Genomic DNA, 20,000 nt, shown 5'->3' with positions numbered 1-20,000 from the left:
GTATTCCTGAACTTAAGTACCTTTTTGTGACGAATTTATGAAAAGATTTTAATAAGGGATAGTGATTTTTGTTTCACACCTACTCTTTATTTTCCTGACCAAACTTTATTATTTGGACACTCCCTGCTTTTTCTCCAACTACATCAGCTATCTATCTATTCAGGGCTGTTGAGATGATCAAGAAACGGTAGTGTGAGAAAATTACTGTCTGGGAAGTTTGGGATCGATATGTGTTTTTGTTTGTTTGTTTGTTTTCCTAGAGAACAAGACTGCCGAATTTAAGTCAGAAATATAATAGAACACATTTTGGGCCGAATAAATTAACTCCGTGTAGCATTTACCTGCTCCCCCAAACCACTACTACCTTCTCTGAAGATATGACTCTAATGTATTTTATCTGCTCTTAGTGCTTCACTTTTGATTTCTGTAGTCAAGGATGCGCTAATTTCTGCATTCAAGAAATAGTTAATCCATTATGTTGTCATTTGATTAACTATGGTAATTTGTTATGTTAATTCATGGTGTTCTAGAAATTAACCATTAATTATTTCCTGATTGCATCGAATTGGTAATTGTGTTGTATATTTACATTTTTTTAATTTTATATGAATGCTGTTCCTCTTGGAAGTAAAACCTCCGCGTAGCTAGAAACAGGTTTAGGGATCCTCGAGGTCATGCCCCACTTCGCCTGCACACCGTAGTCTGAAGTTTCATTACTTAGATTCCTGGACCAAATTGCTATATATATACTATGTAGAGAATTACATATTTGGACTCTGTCCCCTGGTCTGTGGTCTTACCTACATCCATTCTGGACTAGTAGTGTGAGGCAACAAGCCAGAACGTATCTTTTTACCCGAGATAATTGAGAGCCACATCCTTTACATTTGGACTTATAAATAACCTTTATATTTTTTTTTCTTCCAGAAGCCCAACCTTAGTAAAAAATATACCTACCAGTTTAGGCTATGGAGCAGCTCTGAATGCCAGCTTACAGGTAATATCATTAAATGTGCTTCCCATTATCCTCGGGTCTGAATGTTTCGCTTTTTTTTTTTTGGCCTGGCTTTGTATTTAGGTGAGATTGTGATTATTCTTAATAGTTGGTTTATCATCCAAGTAAGTTGTAGTACCTAGCACTGTAGAAAGCACTGGTTCTAATTCAAGCTACTTTTGATGTGAAGAAGCAAGAAGGACACCCTGTGGCAAAATCTGGAACACGCGGTTTTCCTGCGAAGGCTAGATTGATAGAAGCTTTTGCAAATGCATGTGGCTGTGCATTAATATTTATCCAGGCTGTCATAAATGATTTCACATCATAGTGTTGGGGAACATGGTGCTTGTGGCAAAAACTTTAAAGTTTAATTATAATATATAATTTTTATGCAGAGGAGGCAAATGTCAGGTCTTCTTTATTTTGAGTTAAGTTCTGGTCATTTTTAAACAGCAGAGCAACTGCTTGTATTATCTTGGGGTATTTCGCTATACGTGAGGATACACTATTTCATTATGTGGGATGCTGAAACCTGAGTGAGAAAGTTTGCTGGGAGAACTATTGTTTCAGTTGAACATCACACTTAATTTCTTTGGTATTGCTGCCACAAGTTGTCAGTTAGGGACGTTTGTCTTTCCCATACATTTTATTGAAACGCTTCTAAAATACCTGTATCAGAATTGAAACCCGTTAGAAGAAGATAGATGTTTTAAAAAGCATTTGGAAGGGCATTTCCAAAGTTGTCTCACACCCTCTTCCTTTCACTAGGCTGCCTTGGCAGAGAGCAGTTTACCTTTGCTAAGTAACCCTGGACTGATCAATAACACCTCCAGCGGCCTGCTGCAGGCTGTCCACGAAGACCTCAATGGTTCCCTGGATCACATCGACAGCAATGGGAACAGCAGCCCGGGCTGCTCACCTCAGCCGCACATGTAAGTGGGGCTAACAGACTCCAAAAGGGGAAGAACCGATATTCCTATGCTTCTAGTATTTACTAGTCTTCTGAAGTTTTGAATGGTGGATAAGTAAAAAATACAAGTTTAAATGGAGTTAAACTGCACCGTGTTTGTGACACGAAAAAGTGTATCAGAACGGCTTTTAATAAACCTTTTAGATTCTCTCCAGTAGCCTATAATGACTGTACTAGCAGTCCTCTACAAATTCTTAGTACTACTAACATTCTCTTGGGAGTATAGCGGTGTCTAAGATGAGTCTCCAGCTTACGGATCATTATCACAGTTTGGTTTGTATGGTCCGATAAGAATATTCATGATGGAACAAGTTGTCATAATTTTTACTACTATTACAGGTCTCTAAACCATTTATGAACTGTAGTCAAGATATTTCCCATTTTTATAAACCGTAAAATGCAAAGTTTAACTGTTAGACACAGTTTACATAGAAGCTGGTAAAGTGTAACTTTTTGCCTGTCTTATAAATCAGTGTAATTACATATTCAACTTTAATTACTGGTGCGTCTGTATTGGCAAGGTTTATATGTTATATTTTATGCAAGACTACGATTCCTATTAATATTTAGCAGCTAACTATATCATTAATTACTCTAAAATCTTTCCCCTACCATCTTTTTAATGGAGCTGAGAGAGTAGATGTATTAAAAATTGATGTATTGTAGATTTCAGAAATGTGTGTGACACTTGAAAAAATGCCTGGCCTTATTCAATAGGCCAAGCATATCAGTTTCTTGTTTACTAAAAAGTATGGACCCTGCTAGAACTTAGAGTTCAGGAGGAAAAGTTAGAATCTGAATCCAGAACAATCCGTTCAGTTGTTAGAATGAGTTTTAACTTAATGTCCGTACTTCTGAGAGTTAAACATCACATACTTCTAATTTCAGGTTATTGAGGTAAGAACAGTACTTCCTCTCATTCTTATATTTTCCTCCCCTACTTTTGTACTAAATATCTAGTCAGAGGCCTGACAGCGAAATATGGTCTTTCTAGCAGCCTATTTCCATTTGACCTTTCACCGGATATTACTTTTGTTGATTTTTGAGACATCTCATTCTATTTGACATATTAATGTCTTTAAGACCATGTGCCTAATTGCTTTATAGCACTTTTACTCTATCACCTTTGTGAAAAACACACGGTGAACATTAATATATTTTATCAGGTTCCAAACCATTACTTTTTCAAAATGGAAAAATTTGTCTTTTGGAAGTGTCTTTAGATGTGTTAAATAATACAAAAGAAGTGATAAAACTGGAAGTAGAGAGAACATATGGATATATGCTCCTAAGAGTAGCGGTGCTCTCACACGAGGCAAGTGAGCAATCCAGCAGAAGTTTCTATATCCCTGCTTTATCCTCTCAGCCATGAGTGGGTAGCTTGAGGCCTTTTACGTTCAGCCATTCTCCTGAGTATGCTGATACTTGCTCCCTGTATCAAATGCTAAAACTATAAAACTTTAAAGAGCAAACAAGAGTTAGATGCTGTTTTCCCCCTTTAAAAAAGACCAATTTCAGAGAAATGAAAGGTATTCCTAATAAAAGTGTTTCAGCTATTAATGCAACTCCTTGCGCTCCTATATGATATACAGGGGTTGTTATGAATGATATATAGAGGGTATGTAGGGAGGTGGTTTTTAAAACATATGTGTCCAGTGATAAGGGTATTAAAATAAAAAATGAATGATTCCATACGATAGTTTATTAAACATTGTATTGTAGAACCCGAAATAATAACTGGGCTAAATTACAGCATTATTAGGTTCCTAGTATTTTTCGTTTGCCAATTGCTATTTTCGATTTTTTCATTTTGTTATTTAGTTACACTTTAATTATAAAATACCTCAGAAAAAATAGTGTGTGTAAAACAATATATAAAAATTGTATATTTAATTCCTGATGTGGCGCCACTATGGGCTTAGAAAACTAAGATGTTCTTAGTCAATATATCGTACATTTTATGAATTAGTGCATGTGAAAAATATTTATGTGTTTTTTCCATAGAGAGATAAAAGGAAAGCCTCCCTCGGCTTATTGGAAATAGATTTCAGAAAAGACAAAAATTGGAGGAAGACCAAATCTTGTTTTTTCCTAAATTATATAAATTATAATCATGTTTAATTATCTTGCAGAATACTGAGTCAGCATTCTCTCTTTGAATCTGTTTCTGCTGCGGTCATTAACGTTTTGTATGTTGGATGTCAAATATTATTGATGGAATGTCACTTCAGTATTCTGTATCTTCATCTTTATAGAGTTTTAAGATGCTCGGACTTAAAAGGCATTTTATGTACATTATTAGACAAAGGAAAATATTATCTAATTCTCTCCGTCAAAATTTGTCTGCATGTGGGCTTCCCTGGTGGCGCAGTGGGTGAGAGTCTGCCTGCTGACGCAGGGGACACGGGTTCGTTCCCCGGTCCGGGAAGATCCCACATGCCGCGGAGCAGCTGGGCCCGTGAGCCGTGGCCGCTGAGCCTGTGCGTCCGGAGCCTGTGCTCCGCAACGGGAGAGGCCACAACAGTGAGAGGCCCGCGTACCGCAAAAAAAAAAAAAAAAATTTGTCTGCATATAATTGAATGCACTTCAAAGTACTTTTTGAAAATTAAGCAGAAGTGAAAGAATTTTTTTACATTTCAGTAGCATAGTCATGTGTCCTGAAATGAAATCATGGTACTGGTTCTTGTTGTCATTGTTGTCATTGGTTGAGGGAGGGGAGGGAGTAAGTTAAGCTGATGCCACTGTTAGCAAGAGGCAGAGGGGCCTAGTGGTATTAGTATATGAGCTCTGGTGACAGACTGTGGTGGTTCCAATCCCAGATTTAGCACTTAACAGCTGAGTACGATTTATTTGTTTCCTCAGTTTTCTCAGCTGAAAGTGAGGTAAGTCATAATAATATGTACCTCATAGGATTCTTGCAAATAAAACAAGTGCCTGGAATATAATAATTGCTCCCTGTGTCCCTAATAGTGCCGTATTCAGAGTTACTGATTTATATTACATCTCGTAATACCTCATTATTTCTGTAAAGGAGACCATAAACAATACAAAAGTATTTTGCATTTTAATACATTTTTTATAGGTTCTCCATAACTGTATGGTTACTTTCTTTGGGAGTCAGTCCCTTTGCTTTTCCCTCCCACTTCCTCTTATAATTCATGAAGTAAGCAGATCCCTAAGAAGTGAAAGAATGTGAGACAGGAATTTATGGTAGGGAGCATCTTACTCAGACTCAACGAGATAAGAGATTTTTGAGATAAGAAGATGTTATCTGAGGTTGGAGGCAATGAACAATCCAAATAGAATAATATCAACCCAGAACAGGAGCTCACGATATCTGCCTGGAGAACACTGCTATGAGGTTTGACAGGAATGTAGAATATATGAAAGGAGACCAGACTGTTGAATGCTTTAAATGTCAAGCTATGGTGTTTGTTTTGATCAGTATGGAACTTAGTAATGTTAGAAGCTTGGGTTTCACATGACCGGAGATGTGCTTTAGGAAGAGTAATCTGAACGTGTACTGAATGAAGCATGCCTGAATGAAACTCAAGTGAGGTAGGATATTCTGGAGTTGGGAGAGACTGGAAGCAGAAGATGAGTCCTTGCAGGATGTAGTATCTGACTTAAGTACAAGACAGCGAGTGGACAGCAAGGAATCCATACAAGAAGTGCTGTGAAGAGAAATACAGAACAAGACAACTGATTGAATGCTGGGGGCAAAGAGGAAAATTAGGAAAAATCATAGCAACTGTAAAAGCCTGTGAAGAGAAATAGAGAGCACAAGAGGATGGGCTCAAGGGGGAAAACGGGGATGAATTCAGTATTATCCTACTTGCTGAATCCAAGAACGTAAATGTCCTTAGATTCAGGAAACAACAAAACGGAAACTGTTTCTTCATTTAGTCTTTTTATTCAGCTCCAGAATAGTAGAAGAAGTATTCCTGAGGTCAATAGAAAAGATGTTTTGAAGCTTTGGAAGAGTAGAATAACTATGGTTTAGTGCTTCTTATAAATTGTTTTTAGAGAACAAGAAAGGCCAAATTATCATCCTAATTCTTCATTTTGACACTCCATATGTAACACTTCCCCGCACTGTGGCTTTCACTCTTAGAGTGCCCTGAATGAAGGCTTTTGCCAAATTAGTGCATTTATTTTGCCTTAACTCTTTGCCTTTCTTCCCTTTCCTTTTTCATTCTCCTCTCTTACCTAAATTCTACCTTTCCTTAAGGGCCTCATCCTATTTTTCCAGGAGGCTTTCCCAAGTAATTTTGCAGTCAGGACCTACATTCTGCTCCACATTTCTGAAGAGCTGACTGCTTATATCATTATCTGGAACTAACGCAGTTGTGTGTGTGTATGTGTGTGTGTGTGTGTGTGTGTGTGTGTGTGTGTGTGTGTCTTGTCACGCACATGTGTGCTTGCACATGTGCATACTCATTTTGCAATTATCTCTGGCTTAATGGCAGGTCGCTTAAGGACAAATATTATGTTTTAGACATATTATAGTATGTGAAACCCCTAACACATTATACCATACAAAGTAAGCACTCAATAACCATATGATAATGATTATGAAGACTCAAATGGGAGGTGACAGTTAATGAGAAATGGTTTGACTTCATGAGGTAATCTCTCCAAAAGTACAATCCAGGATTCTCTTAGAACTCTGAAGAAGGGAGAAGAAGAGATTTTTAGGAAGAAGAGATAATGAAATAGAATGCTAGCTAAGAGATCTTTCTAAATATTGGCAGAGTGTGTTTGTGAACTTTTGTTTTTAATTTTAATTATTTAGTTAATATGTATTTTATAATTGTCCAGAGTTATGTCAACGGCAAGTGACAGGCCTTCACCGCATTCGTGATTATCCTCCCAGACCTTGTTAAATTTTATTTATCTTGTTGAAGGTGAAATGAAAAAAAACATTATTGCGATTAATACAGTATTAATCAGTTGTATGTTCAAGAGGACTTTAGCAGAAAGTAGGACAGGTTAAAGTCAGGTGGAATAATACAGATTTTACCTAATAATTTTTTGAAATTGTTTTGACTCTTTTCGATCAAGTAGATTTCTAAAATGTATTTTCTGCTGCTGTTGTAAGAGATCTAGACCCATCATGGTCTGAACAAAAGTTAAGAATACTTTCAGTAAGAGTCTAAGTATCATTACAATTTATAATACTCTTCCCTTCTGCACCTCAGCACCAATATTCCCTGATTACCTGACTTTTCAGAGTTTTATAGATTATGGATAAAATTACTTTAGATTCCTATTTTATACCAGTGTTTGCCTCTCATAAAAACTACCTGAAGAGTTAGGATTGATGCTATGTTCAGGTGGAAATAATTTGAACTTACTTTCTTCTCCCATGTGTTAGACTTAAATGAATGAAAAGAGAAGAAAACGTTTGGAGAAGACCTGGAAGGTGAACTCACACTGGTACAATCAATCCATTTCCTGTCTCCTTCCAATCCTGAGGCAAAAGAGAAATTTAATGATGTACCCGCCATATTTAGTTCAAATCAGTTGTTTCTTTTTTATTAAGCAGTTGTTTCTCCTTACTCTCAGTAAGTTGGCTCAGGTTTGCCTTTTCTTTCTCTTATGAAAATGTTAAATGAGGTTCCCATTTTTATATTTTCAAATTTTGTTTCTAGAGATCAAAACGAATGTTCTTCCTGAGCTGGTTTTGTATGGAGGGCTCCACGCACAAAGCCTTCCATTGTCATGCCGTTCCCCTTTCTGATTATTAGAGTCTCCTACTGTTGAGTTTTCAGATCATTTCTTACGTGTCATTCCTGACTCCTCTTAGCCTCCGTGCCATTTGAAAGTTCTACTTGCTAATATTCTATATTAGTTGCAGGTGATTATTTTTTCTGCCTCTTATTAAAGCAAATGTTTGAAGTTTGCAAGTTAATGAACTTCTATATAGAATCAGAATGTTAATATGGCTCATGTAAGACTAGAAAATATATTTGTTGTGTTCTTCGAAGCCAAAACTTTAGGGTAAGGAAATCAAGGTCTGCGGCATCGCACAAAAGGAGTAGTGTAGTGTTATTCCAGGACTACAATGGAGATCACATTAATCTTTTTTATTAACATGTTGAATGCACATTCTACACGCCCCAGAACTTTCTCTGCATTGCATGTCCCAGTCAGTCATCCTTACCACATCCTCTGCTTCTTGAGACCCTCAGTTCGTTACACCACTCCGATGATAAACTTCAGCCTCTCCTAGCAATAATACTTTGCAACCAAAGACAGCTAAAAGGGACTGCTCGATGCCCATTTTGTGCAACAGTATTGAAAATCTAATATAAATTGTGAAGTGTCATGAAACATAATGAAAATGTTCAAGTATATAATATTACCTTTCTTCCTTCTATTCTCTGTGGCTGCCTTAAAATTTAAATTGCTGTTTGTAGGCACATGTAGAATTTGCAGACCCTACACCTTTGGTTGGTGATATTTTATATAAAATCCCTACAGATCTTAGATCTTTCTGTGGACAAAGGCATTTGAAATTGGAGTGGCTCTGTATGTCAGAGGAAAGCAGTTGAAAGTGGCTGACGACTTGAACAAGTGGAATGCTCGTTGTTTTCACGCCTGTTAAGCCTGCACTATTTTTTGCTGATATTTTGGATCATTAAGTTGCCTTAAGAAGAGCTCTAAACGTAAAAGCATATTTTTGCTTTACATGTCTTCACAGATTTTTTAATTCACAATTTTTCATTTATCTTTAATTTTTTTTTTCCTAACATTTCTGGGCCTCATAATTTTATTCTGATTTAATTCTATTTTTATTTAACCTCTAAACTTTTTTATTAACTTTGCTAGTTAGCTTTGAGATCTCTTTCCAAAGTGATGGTACAGAACTTATGACTATGCCAGCTCTTTATTATCTCATCTTTTTTTTTTAAGTGCTACAAGTATGGCTCAGTAGCCGCTGTTCTTTTTTACATTATTCCAGTCCCCGTATGTGGCACTTACAGCTCATTCTAGTTCCTCCTAATAAAAAAGATCCTCCCAGAGATGCAGTGCCTTCAGCTAAAAAGTGCTGTATCCCCACCGTGCCAGTAGTGGAAATTTGTGGGTTCCTGTAGGGTTTTAAAGGATTTTTATAGAACTATACAGATGGTATTTAAGTTTTCTGTTATGAATGCCCGCAATTTAGGCAAAGGGTGTCAGAAAACTTTTAGGTGACAGTATTGTAGCCTACTGCTTCTGTTTTATATCTAAAGAAGATACTTTGTTAGAAGGTACATCTTCCTTTGCACTAACACTATTTGAGCCTTAGAGGGTCAAAAAGTAATTGACTGAATTGTTTAAAAATGAATATTGTTATTCAGTATTTTTTCCTTCTAGTACCAGGAGAAAATACCATAGTACCATGTATACCCATATGGTACTTTAACTTCAGCTCTTGACATAGGGCTTAGGGAAGTGGATGTCTATTAGGTGATATGGGTATTTTATGACTAAAGATATTTATTATGTAAAGCTGACGATCACTTCAGAATATTACTTAATGTGAAGATACTGTACATAAGAAATTATATTTTAATATGTGTTAAAATTATATTCATTTTGACTACTTTGGGAGAATTTTAAATTGACCTTTCAAATAAGTACAACAATGTATTTTAAAACTTTGACACCAATAAACACAGTTTAAAACTTGATCTCAGGGTTCCTACATTCCATAAGTAGTTTCTATCATTAGGATAGAATTAAACAATTTATATAAGCAACAGATGACCAAATAATTTCACATAACTAGTGGAAACTGACATTCTTCAGTTTGCTCAACATTATCTTAATCTTTGAGCACTGAAAATGGTATAACGTCAGCAAGACATTTAAAAGGCAGGAGCAGAAGTAATCATTGGTCACATAATGTTATCTAACTCTTGATAAATTTACCATTTGCAACACTAAATCTCAGGTCCCTTTTGTTAATTAGCAGGTCAGAGAAAGACATAATCTACTAGATTTAGAATAAAAGGTATTGTTTTTACTCCCTATTCCATTCTCGTGCTAAGAACTAACAGCATAGCTAAGCACAGTTCAGGAGGAAACTGAACATTGAGTCAGTCTTATGGTTTAATTTGAGCAAGGGAATAACTCCAGCAGAGCAGCCAGTCTCACAGATTAGATAGACCTGATGACACGAACCATATGTAATCCTGGTGAAGAGCCATCTCTGTCAGGATATCCAAGGAACAGCTTCACCAGGAGCCGGCAGTGAATGGGCAGCATCCCATCAGGGCAGCTTGGCAAAGGAAACAGACAACAGTCCAGAAAAGGTGGGTGAGCCATGTCAGCGAGGGCTGCCCAGAGCCATACTGTAGCCCAACTATAGGACTTTGAGGTCCTGATCTTCAAGGAATCAGAACCCTAATTATCAATGAGAAATTAGAGAGAAACAGGAACATATGCTTTGTGTGCCATATGCCCATCCTGACATTTCTGACTGAAACTTGGTCCAAGGAACAAGGTAAAAACGATTTTTGGATGAATGGTTCAAAGGAGTTTTGGAGCAGCAGCAAAGCTGACTTAATGGCCAAATGTCAAGATGTAATTTAGATTTTCTTTTATTTCTCTGACCGATAGATTAGAAATATAAAAGTCCTTAGATCTATACCTGAATGTTTATTGAAAGCTACCATTTATGAGACACAAAATGGAATGGTACCAATTGTATCTCAATGGGCAACTGCTTTGCTTCTGAGATTGAGCACAGTATATTTGTACTCCTCAATGATCAAAGTCATTACATTTATATTTTCATTTTATTACAGCTGTTCTGATCACATCTATTACTTTTATAAATCAAATGGTAAATCTTAAAGAATTTAATTGTGCTTTTTATAATCGGCACTACAGCAAAACTATGTGAAATCATTTGGGAGTGAGCCTCCAAATCATGTAAAATCCAGTTTCTTTAAACAATGTTGTATAAATTTGAATAAATTATAATATAATGTTGAAGGTAAGGACAAGAAATCTTAGAGAAATTTCATATACATTTATATATATATATGCATGCGATTTATAAAATTAGGTTTCATTAACCTTAATCCACCTTTTTGTCATATTTCTTAGAACTTCTGTTGACTTTAAATAGAACTTTGGAACTCTACCTTGGGGTCAGATCTTTGGAGATGTAGAAGAGAATTATAAAATGCATTCTTAAGAATGGCAGTGTGTAGCTTAGAAGAGAAAATGTTATTACAATTATCAGAATATAATATTCCTTTGCAATCAAACACTTAAATGGCTGCATTTTCTAGAAAGTAGAATATGGGAGTTACAAGATTTATTAAACATATTAGTATTAAAGTTGTATTCTGACTTCAAGATGAAAAATTAAAATTTATTTGGCTGTTTTCCTTAGCCACAGTGAAAAGGTATGAGAAACTTCGCAGGGCATTTTCTAATTACATTCTGAATAAAGTAAACTAAACAAGGTATATATGGCATGAGGAATCATCACTCCAATTTTTCTATCCTCTTTTAATGGTTGTACATTTCTGAGAGGAGGAATATTTTCCTTTTCATCCAGAAATGAGTAGGATTTTTATCTACTGAACTGGAGTAATGGTTCTGGGTACTGTCCTCATGGCAACTATGTGCAAACTCATCCAAATCAAAAGGAAGGTCAGTTCATTCAACATAAGAATGTCTGTGGTAAATGTTAATTTACAAGAGAGAAAACAGTCTTGAAAAACAATAAAATTGGAAAAATATTGAATCATAGTAGTAAAGATCTGTTTTATAATTTCTTGATTGATAAAATAAGAGCTAATTTATCATTTCTAGTTGTTTTTAATTATATGACCTTATTCACTTCTGTACATGAGAATTAAATATTTCTCTAATGTGTGCTTAAATTTGGAATATAAAAATCTAGATTATAGTGAAAGAAATCAGAGTTATCATTTCAAAAGAATAAAATCATAAATAGGATTAATTAAATAATTTCTTAATGACTGTATAAATAACTTCAGTTGTTTAATTACTCACATTAGCCTAAGATCATTTCTCAGTTTAGAAAGTACTTGCAAAATGTTTTCTTTTAAAAGTAAACTTTTCCATTTAAAACTTTAGTTTCATTTTTTAGGTTATTTCTGTGATATGTTAAACTAAAATACTTCCTAAATAAAATATTACTCTAAAAGTTACAAATGTTTAATTTAAGAAATATGAATTGTTTCTCATTTCAACCTGACTTTGTACAAATGGAGATACCTAAACTTGCAGTTTTTATAAATTTACCATTAAATTCCAAATATAATTATATCATTTCCTTGTACATATACTAGAAGGAAATGAGTAAAATTGAATTTCCACAATCTCCATTTTTCATATGCTTTCTGAATGAGCATCAATTATTTTACCAGTTTCCCTGTGAAACTTCTTTGGAAAAAAATGACTTTTTAAAAATGTTTTATTTGGGCTTCCCTGGTGGTGCAGTGGTTGAGAGTCCGCCTGCCGACGCAAGGGACACGGGTTCGTGCCCCAGTCCGGGAAGATCCCACATGCCGCGGAGTGGCTGGGCCTGTGAGCCGTGGCCGCTGGGCCTGCGCGTCCGGAGCCTGTGCTCCGCAACGGGAAAGGCCGCAACAGTGAGAGGCCCGCGTACCGCAAAAAAAAAAAAAAAAAAAAAAAAAATGTTTTATTTGATGTGGTTATAGCTTCCAGGATAGCTACTCAAAAATAACAAACAAAACCAAAAACTGAGCCTCATGAAACTAAATCTTCCATTTTAATAAAGGAGTCTGTGTTTGTATTTTGGAATCCATTTTACATCGCCAAAACAATGATACTTATGTGGTAAGCATGAAGGTTTTGCCATTGGCAAATTTGAACTAATTGAATAAAAACGTATTCAAACACATATGAAATTACAAAGTGCTAATCATACACTTTGATTTTTAAATGCTTATAGTAGTTATCATTATTCATTCAACGGCTTTGTGCCAAGTACTAAATAGACATTGTAGACAGTTAAAAGGAAGTCTCATCTTCTCTAAGTATTTCCTTTTAATTAAAAAAATTTTGATGCTGTTTTGTGAGTCAAAACCTATGCAAATCAATGGACAGCCTTAGCCTATAGCAATACTCAGTCTATTCTGATATTTTTTAATGTCATTAATCAACAGTTAAGATATAACAATATATGAGATAAAGAAGAATTTGTATGATTGTAAACATTTTCTTTTAGAGTTAATCAATGTATCCCATGTAGGTTAAAGGTATACAAACTAAATTAAGTAGGAGTATCAAGAAACTTAAAAGTCAAGAACTTTAATAAATCAGTATTGAGTAGGAAATAGATGCGTGGTTTAAGGTCTACACAAAATTAAGTACGTTCAATATGTTTCTCAGTGTACTGTATATATAAATTCATTTTACTGGATAAAGATTGCTATATTGGGCCAAATAAAATTATTTTCCATAGTAAAACTGAAGCATGAAGACCTTAATGCTATTTCTGAGGATAGGTTTTTGACTGTTATCTGGGGAGTAACGCTTTTTATATTAATGATCCGCAGTTACTGATAGAAACATGTTATATCCTTCAGGTATGCTAGGGCAATTATTCTTATAGGATTTTTAAGATGTATCATGTATCATATCTCATGTATCATGTTTATTACTCGTTTTCAATAAGTATATGTTATTTAATGTATTTAACTTTCTCTCAAACAACTAGGGTTATCTGAAGAAAGATATAAGGGGGTCTCCTAAAATGAGTAAACCACATAAAAACAATTTTACCTAGTCTTACCTTTAGTCTTGACTTGTAAATGTTTGATTAAATTAACTTTACATTGCCTGAAATCGCCCATATTGTAGAGATGAGCCATTAATTGTAAGTTTTTCTTCACAGCATTTGTTGACATCTATCATAACATTTAAGACTTAAAATTTTTATCATTAGTATTAAAAAATATTGTATTTATGAAGGGCCCAATCAAATTTACATGGTGCCACTGAATTACTCATAAATGATGACACTGTATAACTCTAAGATATTGCTCCCAAATTCCTGTCCAGTCTCATCCTACAGGTATTCCTCTCTAGGCAGATTGCCCATGCCAAGGCAAAAGAATGATCTATTCTCTTGATGATATCTAAATAAAGAAACACCATTGTGATTCTGTAGTCTAACATCTATTGACTTAAACATGTTTTGAACATCTCAGTTTCAGAGAACTTTATTCATATTACTTCCTTATTTTAAAGAAAAAATAGGAACAGTTTATAGGATCTTTTACTTAGTCTTAATTAAGGAGAAAATGAAGACAATTTACATTTCTCTAGAGAATATACAGTGTGATCACAATCAAAAAAGGTAAAGTTTTCCATTATAATTTGACTCTGCTGTAGGACGTTGGCAACAATAACATTTCTTCTGCCTTTCATTGATGCCTTGGGTACTTATAAATTTCACAACTAAAGGAGCAACACATTTCTTTAGGCAACAGATCAGTCTAGTAATGTAGCTAGTCCTCTCTTTGTGTTTTTGGTATATGCCATTATGAGGGTGGGCTGTAACACTGAGCAATTAAACTAGAGCATAAAATCCAACTGCTACTTTGCATTTCCTTCTGGTAGAGGCTTGGCAGGTTGAATGGAGCAGCGATGTTTCATTCATTTAAGTTGAATAAACATTTCTTGAGCACCTATTATGTGCAACATAGTCTGTTGGAAACTGGCAGGTGATCTGTTATCTACAAAGAGGTAGAATTCTAATCGAGGGATGGATATGTACAAAGATAAGGAGAGAGTCCAAGTAAAGGAAGGAAGAGAGTTATAACCAAATTGCAAATTAAGTGTACACATGCACATGAAGAATCATGAAAGTCTTCATGGAGGAGATAGCTTTGAGTTATGCTTAACATGAAATCAATTTTTAGGTTGAACTTTATGAAATTATTGATATTTGACTGGGTTCTTTTTTGCTTACAGAAATAGCAATCTTAATCTTTTCAACCTACATTAAGCAGAGCTGAGGAAAGAGAAGATAGATACAAAGGATTTGAGTGTATGAGCAAAGGTGACTAAGATATAAAGCATGAGTCTCATTCAGAGAATAGATCATTCTTTTGCCTTGGCATGGACAATCTGCCTAGAGAGCAATACCTGTAGGATGAGACTGGATAGGAATTTGGGAACCATAGCTTAGAGTTCGTTAATCTCCAAGCTGATGATAGGGTAGGGGCATTGAAAATTCACCAATTATTTGGAGATCCTTAGCAAGACCCTCAAGGGTATATGTTACCTACTTTTAAAAAGACTTACCCTTTTCTTCTTTGCTACTCATCCCTGGGTATACTGTATTTTTTCACTTGAAAAAGTGTCCACACTTTTTTTATGCCATTTCCCCTCAATATTCAGTTTAAAATATATTTTTCTTTAAGATGACTTAAGAACTCAGACTGAAAATTAAAAACAAATTTTCCAGAGATCAAGTATCAGCAGCCTTTATGAACGTGGCCATTGCTTCTGCTAGCAACTTAATCGCAATGAGGACTGTAGAGAACTTTGTTTCAAAATCTTCCCATCTTCTACTTTCTGATATCCAAGCATTCCAGGATCTGCTTCCCCTCTTCCTCGAGCGATTAAAATGACAAATATAAAGATTCATCAAAATTGAATGAGTTATGAAGAGTCATCATCTATTTTAACTTTTAGAATCTTTGACAGGGGTTTAGGCTCTTCTATCTTCTTGGTAGAGTGTAGAAGGGAACTATTTCACATACATATAAATTTAAAAGCAGTATACACAAAACTTTTTAGTCCACAACCAATACCCTTAATTCTTCACTTCTCTCCATGTTTCTAATCCTGCTACCTTATTCCTGGCCATCATGACCTTATTACACTATTTTAGTAAACTAGCTGGTTACCTTACCTCCAGTGGCCTACGTTCCATCTACGCTTTGCAAATTAATCCTCCTAAAACTCTTCTATCTTTTCGCTGCCATGCTCAAAAACCATCAATAGCCCTTCAGCTGGCAGAGAATAAATTTTAAACTCCATAAATGCAACTCAAGGGCACTTCACCATCTGACCTTGTTCTGCTTTATAACATATTTCTTTATCACCAACCCTCCTTTCCCCATGGCCTCTACACACTCTCAGCGTTCCTACAACACATATAAAATTCTCTATTTTTCCCATTTCCACTCAGAATGCCCTTTTCCTCAACTCTGCGTAATGAACATTTTCATATATTTCAAAGCCTACGTGAAGTGACAACTTCCTCCGTCATAGATCATTGACTGGATGCATTGCCAGAATTTCTCTCCCATCTTTCATAACACTTTGTCTGTTATGGTATAGATCACATTCTACTTGGCATCGAAGTTACTTGTGTGTATGTCTTACTTCCTCTATTAGACTAATAACTGTATGAGAACAGGAACCATTTTCTGTATCAGCCCCTAGACCAGTAGTTTGCAAATAATGTTTATTGAATTGATATTTTCACTTCTAGCAAGAAGTAATGATTATCCTCGTAGAAGTATTTCCATTTCAGCTACTGACTTTCAACCTTTCTGTCAGGAAGTATTAACAAGACTTTATGTCTCTCCACCACTGAATACTTTCCCTCTAACTATCTAAAGAAGTTCCAAATAGCTTTCTAATTCTCCTAAGTGTAAATTACATCAAATTAGGAGGTTGGCTATTCCTTCTTCAAGCAAGAAATTTAAATCACTGCTTTTCTGTAGTAAATAATAGGTAGTGGGCTTGGAATAGTTGAATTGGAAATCTTGTGTTTCATTGACAGAACAATTTTTAAACTGTTCACAATTAATTCCTGGATTCTCGTTTAAATGAATACTCATTATCTACCAAATGGATAATTTGCTTTAAAATCAAAGATGAAGTTACTTCCAAATCCACTTAAAGGAATAGGACATATTTCATCAGGTTTAGAAGAACTACTAAAGTGACTGTCAAGGTAAATATGTCTACCTTCTGTCTCTGACTTTCTATGCCAGAAGTTTGTACTCTTCTGTGATAACCTAGATGCTTGGTATGTACTAGGTGCCCAGTAAACAAATGAAGTGCTGGATAGATTATCCAATCCAGACTTCATAGACTCCTGCCTTAAGAAATGTTACAAATAAGTCTACTTATTATCCTTTATTCAAGATCTCACAGATGAGACAATAAGAAATCAATTATTCCACTAGTTTTTTTTTTCTTTTTGTTCATAAGTTAAGAAAAAAAAAAAACCTAAGTCCTCAGTTTCAATAGTTTCATTCTATTTGCTCAAAGTAGCTTCTACTTTACTTATTATTAAGGGCTCTATTAAGGACTGCAGCTTAATCTGTAAGACACCTCAAATCGAAACTGAAAGGAGTCGTGCATAAATTTCAAATCAGGGAGGAAAAATGGCATGAGGAATATCCAAACCATCCACAGTATATCTTCTTCAAACCCAGAAAGAGTTTTATCACCAGGATAGATAGTCAAGAATTTCTCTCGTCCGTCCATCTGAACTTGTTCTGCCTTTACTGTCTTTAATGAATTCCAGTAGGAGTACAGATGCTTTGGGATTCTGCTTGGAGGCAAATAATCTCTCCCAGCTGTTAACCCCTCCAGTATCACTTAATTGCTATTCCTCTTAGGACACTTATGGCTGGCAATTGTGTACATATTTGAGTACGTATTTCTCCCATACCAGACTGCAACTTCTTTGATAGATGTTTAAATGCCTCCACAGTGCCTTATATCTACAGGGTACGCAATAAACGCGTTAAATTAATCATTGGCAATAGGAGATAATGATAATGTTATTGGCTTTTCCTGTCAAAGTGAGATTGATGCTCTTTATGCCATTATGGACACAGGCGACTTGACTCAACCCACAGCATAAAAGAACTTTCGGCAGAAAATTTATTGTCTCTCAGGCTTATATATATTGCTATGTGTCTTAAAATTTCCATATTTTAGTCAACTTTGAGTTCATCTATTTAAGGTTTCTCCAGCTGAATATGTATCATCAGACTTCATAAACTTCAGTGTACATAGCACATGTGATGCAGGCCTGGACCATTCAATGCATGTATGTTAATGATTTCACTGACAAGTTATGATGAGGCCTGGGATGGGATGGCTGAGGAGTGTAAGTGCGGGGGCTCTGCCTACCAAACATTTCAACAATGGTCTTTCTACTTAGAAGTTTACTTTCCTCTGTTGATCTAAAAATGGTCAGAGACAGGACCTGAGAGTTTGGCTTAGTGCCATAGTGTTCAGGAATGTGTTAGTAAATAATTCTTGGAATAATTATAGTAATATGTTGTGTTATTTTGTCCCTTTTATACCTTAAATGTACTTTTAAGGAAATGTAGCTAGTCATTACTTTAATAGCCCTAATGCCTGGCATTTGGTATGTGGGGCACTTATATCTTTGTTTTATGACTTTTCTGATATAGTAAAAAAGAGCTAATTAAGTTCATACGTTGTTTAAAAAGCAATCCATGTACTTATACTATAACTTCTTCCAAAAAAGGATTTAAGGTTGTAATTATATCATGAGTGTATCTAACATTGATCACTTATGAGCCAGTCACTGTTCCAAGTGTTTTGCATACACAAAAAATCATTTACTCCTCATAACTACTATGTAAAGTATGTACTTTATTATCTCTGCCTTATGAATAAAGAAACAGAGGCACAGAGACATTAAGTAACTTCCCCAAGGTCACACAGCTAGGAAGTAAAGGAGCCAGTGTTTAAACCCAAGCATTTTATCCTCAAAGCTCACTGAATTCTTAAACACTATAGTATTAACCACTTATCCACTGCTGCATGACTAAAGGTTATAAATGAGGTGCCTAAATTATTCAAGATTACTTTATGCTACACTAATAAGTTAATCAAAATACTAAATACATAAAAATTATTGTATTAAATTATACCCTGTTAATTAAGAACCTTTATATGATTCAACTGGAGAAGAGGATATGTAAGGAGGAATTGGTGAGCACTGCATAGATAGGGAGTTACTTTAAAGGGTTTCCTTTATTTTATTTGAATTGTCAGAGGAATTTCTTTGGTGAAGGGGAGCATTTTTCCTGGGAGAAAATCCAATTATCCTATAATAGTGTAACACATGGTATCCTGAAGAATTTGGAAAAATGAACACTACAGAGATAGCCCCTTTTTTTCCAGAGATAAATTAAATGACCCTCATATCCTGTAATGGGAGGAAGAAGGGAAAGATACTGCTGATGGCTGCAGAAGAGACTAATTTCCGATTCATTCTATAACCCACCAAAGGCATGTGGTTTCCTTGGGTTTCATTTCCTTTGAATTGGCATACAGGACACGTGAAAACATGGAGCTCTCTGAGATCCAAAAGTGAGAAACCTAATATAAGTGGAGATAATCATGATAGAATTGTATTTTTATTGAAAAGGATTCCACCAATGTATAGGCATAGGTACTATAACTTTCAAGCAATTTTATTCCCTGAGATGCTTAAACTTCTCTTGCTACATTTTATTTCTTTTTTAGACATTGTATTGGTGGCAATCGGATATTTTTAAGAACTGAGCATTCATAATTATTGGCTCTGGTTTTAGTTTATTTTAGTAAATGAGCAGCCTAACACTGTAGCCTTAAGGGAAAATTTCATTTACATCTTTCTCAGGTCTGATACCTTGTTCACAAACGAATTCTGAGTGAAAGGATTCTAAGAACACTTAATTCCAGAGAGAAATTTTCTCTTTTATAGTTGATGCCAATGAAACTCTTAATGCCTTGATGGGACATCGTTTATTCAGTTAACACATATTTACCAGGTGCTTGCTGTGGATACAGCTCTCTTGATCTGTGAAGTTCATAGTCTAGTAGGCAAGACACAGTTCAGCCACCGCCAGAAAGAGTTCAGTACAGTACATGTGATAAAGGCAACGTGAGAGAGCAAGAATAACCAGGTTCCAAGAAAGATTCCAGAGGCCAGTTGTATACTAGTCCTGGCTCTGCCTGTATTTATCATAACTCTTGGAAAGT

General features: G+C 35.3%; 1 protein-coding gene across 1 annotated transcript in view; it reads left to right on the top strand.

Moving 5' to 3' along the window:
* The window catches only part of FOXP2 (forkhead box P2), a 524,445-nt gene that overhangs the window by 494,265 nt on the left and 10,180 nt on the right, over positions 1-20,000 (top strand). Inside the window, exons 17-18 of the mRNA XM_060156819.1 lie at positions 928-997; positions 1,763-1,926. Of these exons, the coding sequence (XP_060012802.1) occupies positions 928-997; positions 1,763-1,926 (234 nt within the window). The remainder of the gene's footprint in view (positions 1-927; positions 998-1,762; positions 1,927-20,000) is intronic.

The sequence above is a fragment of the Lagenorhynchus albirostris genome, chromosome 8 (assembly GCF_949774975.1).
Source record: "Lagenorhynchus albirostris chromosome 8, mLagAlb1.1, whole genome shotgun sequence".
Classification (NCBI taxonomy): Eukaryota; Metazoa; Chordata; class Mammalia; order Artiodactyla; family Delphinidae; genus Lagenorhynchus; species Lagenorhynchus albirostris.
This window is presented reverse-complemented; position numbering and strand designations above follow the sequence as displayed.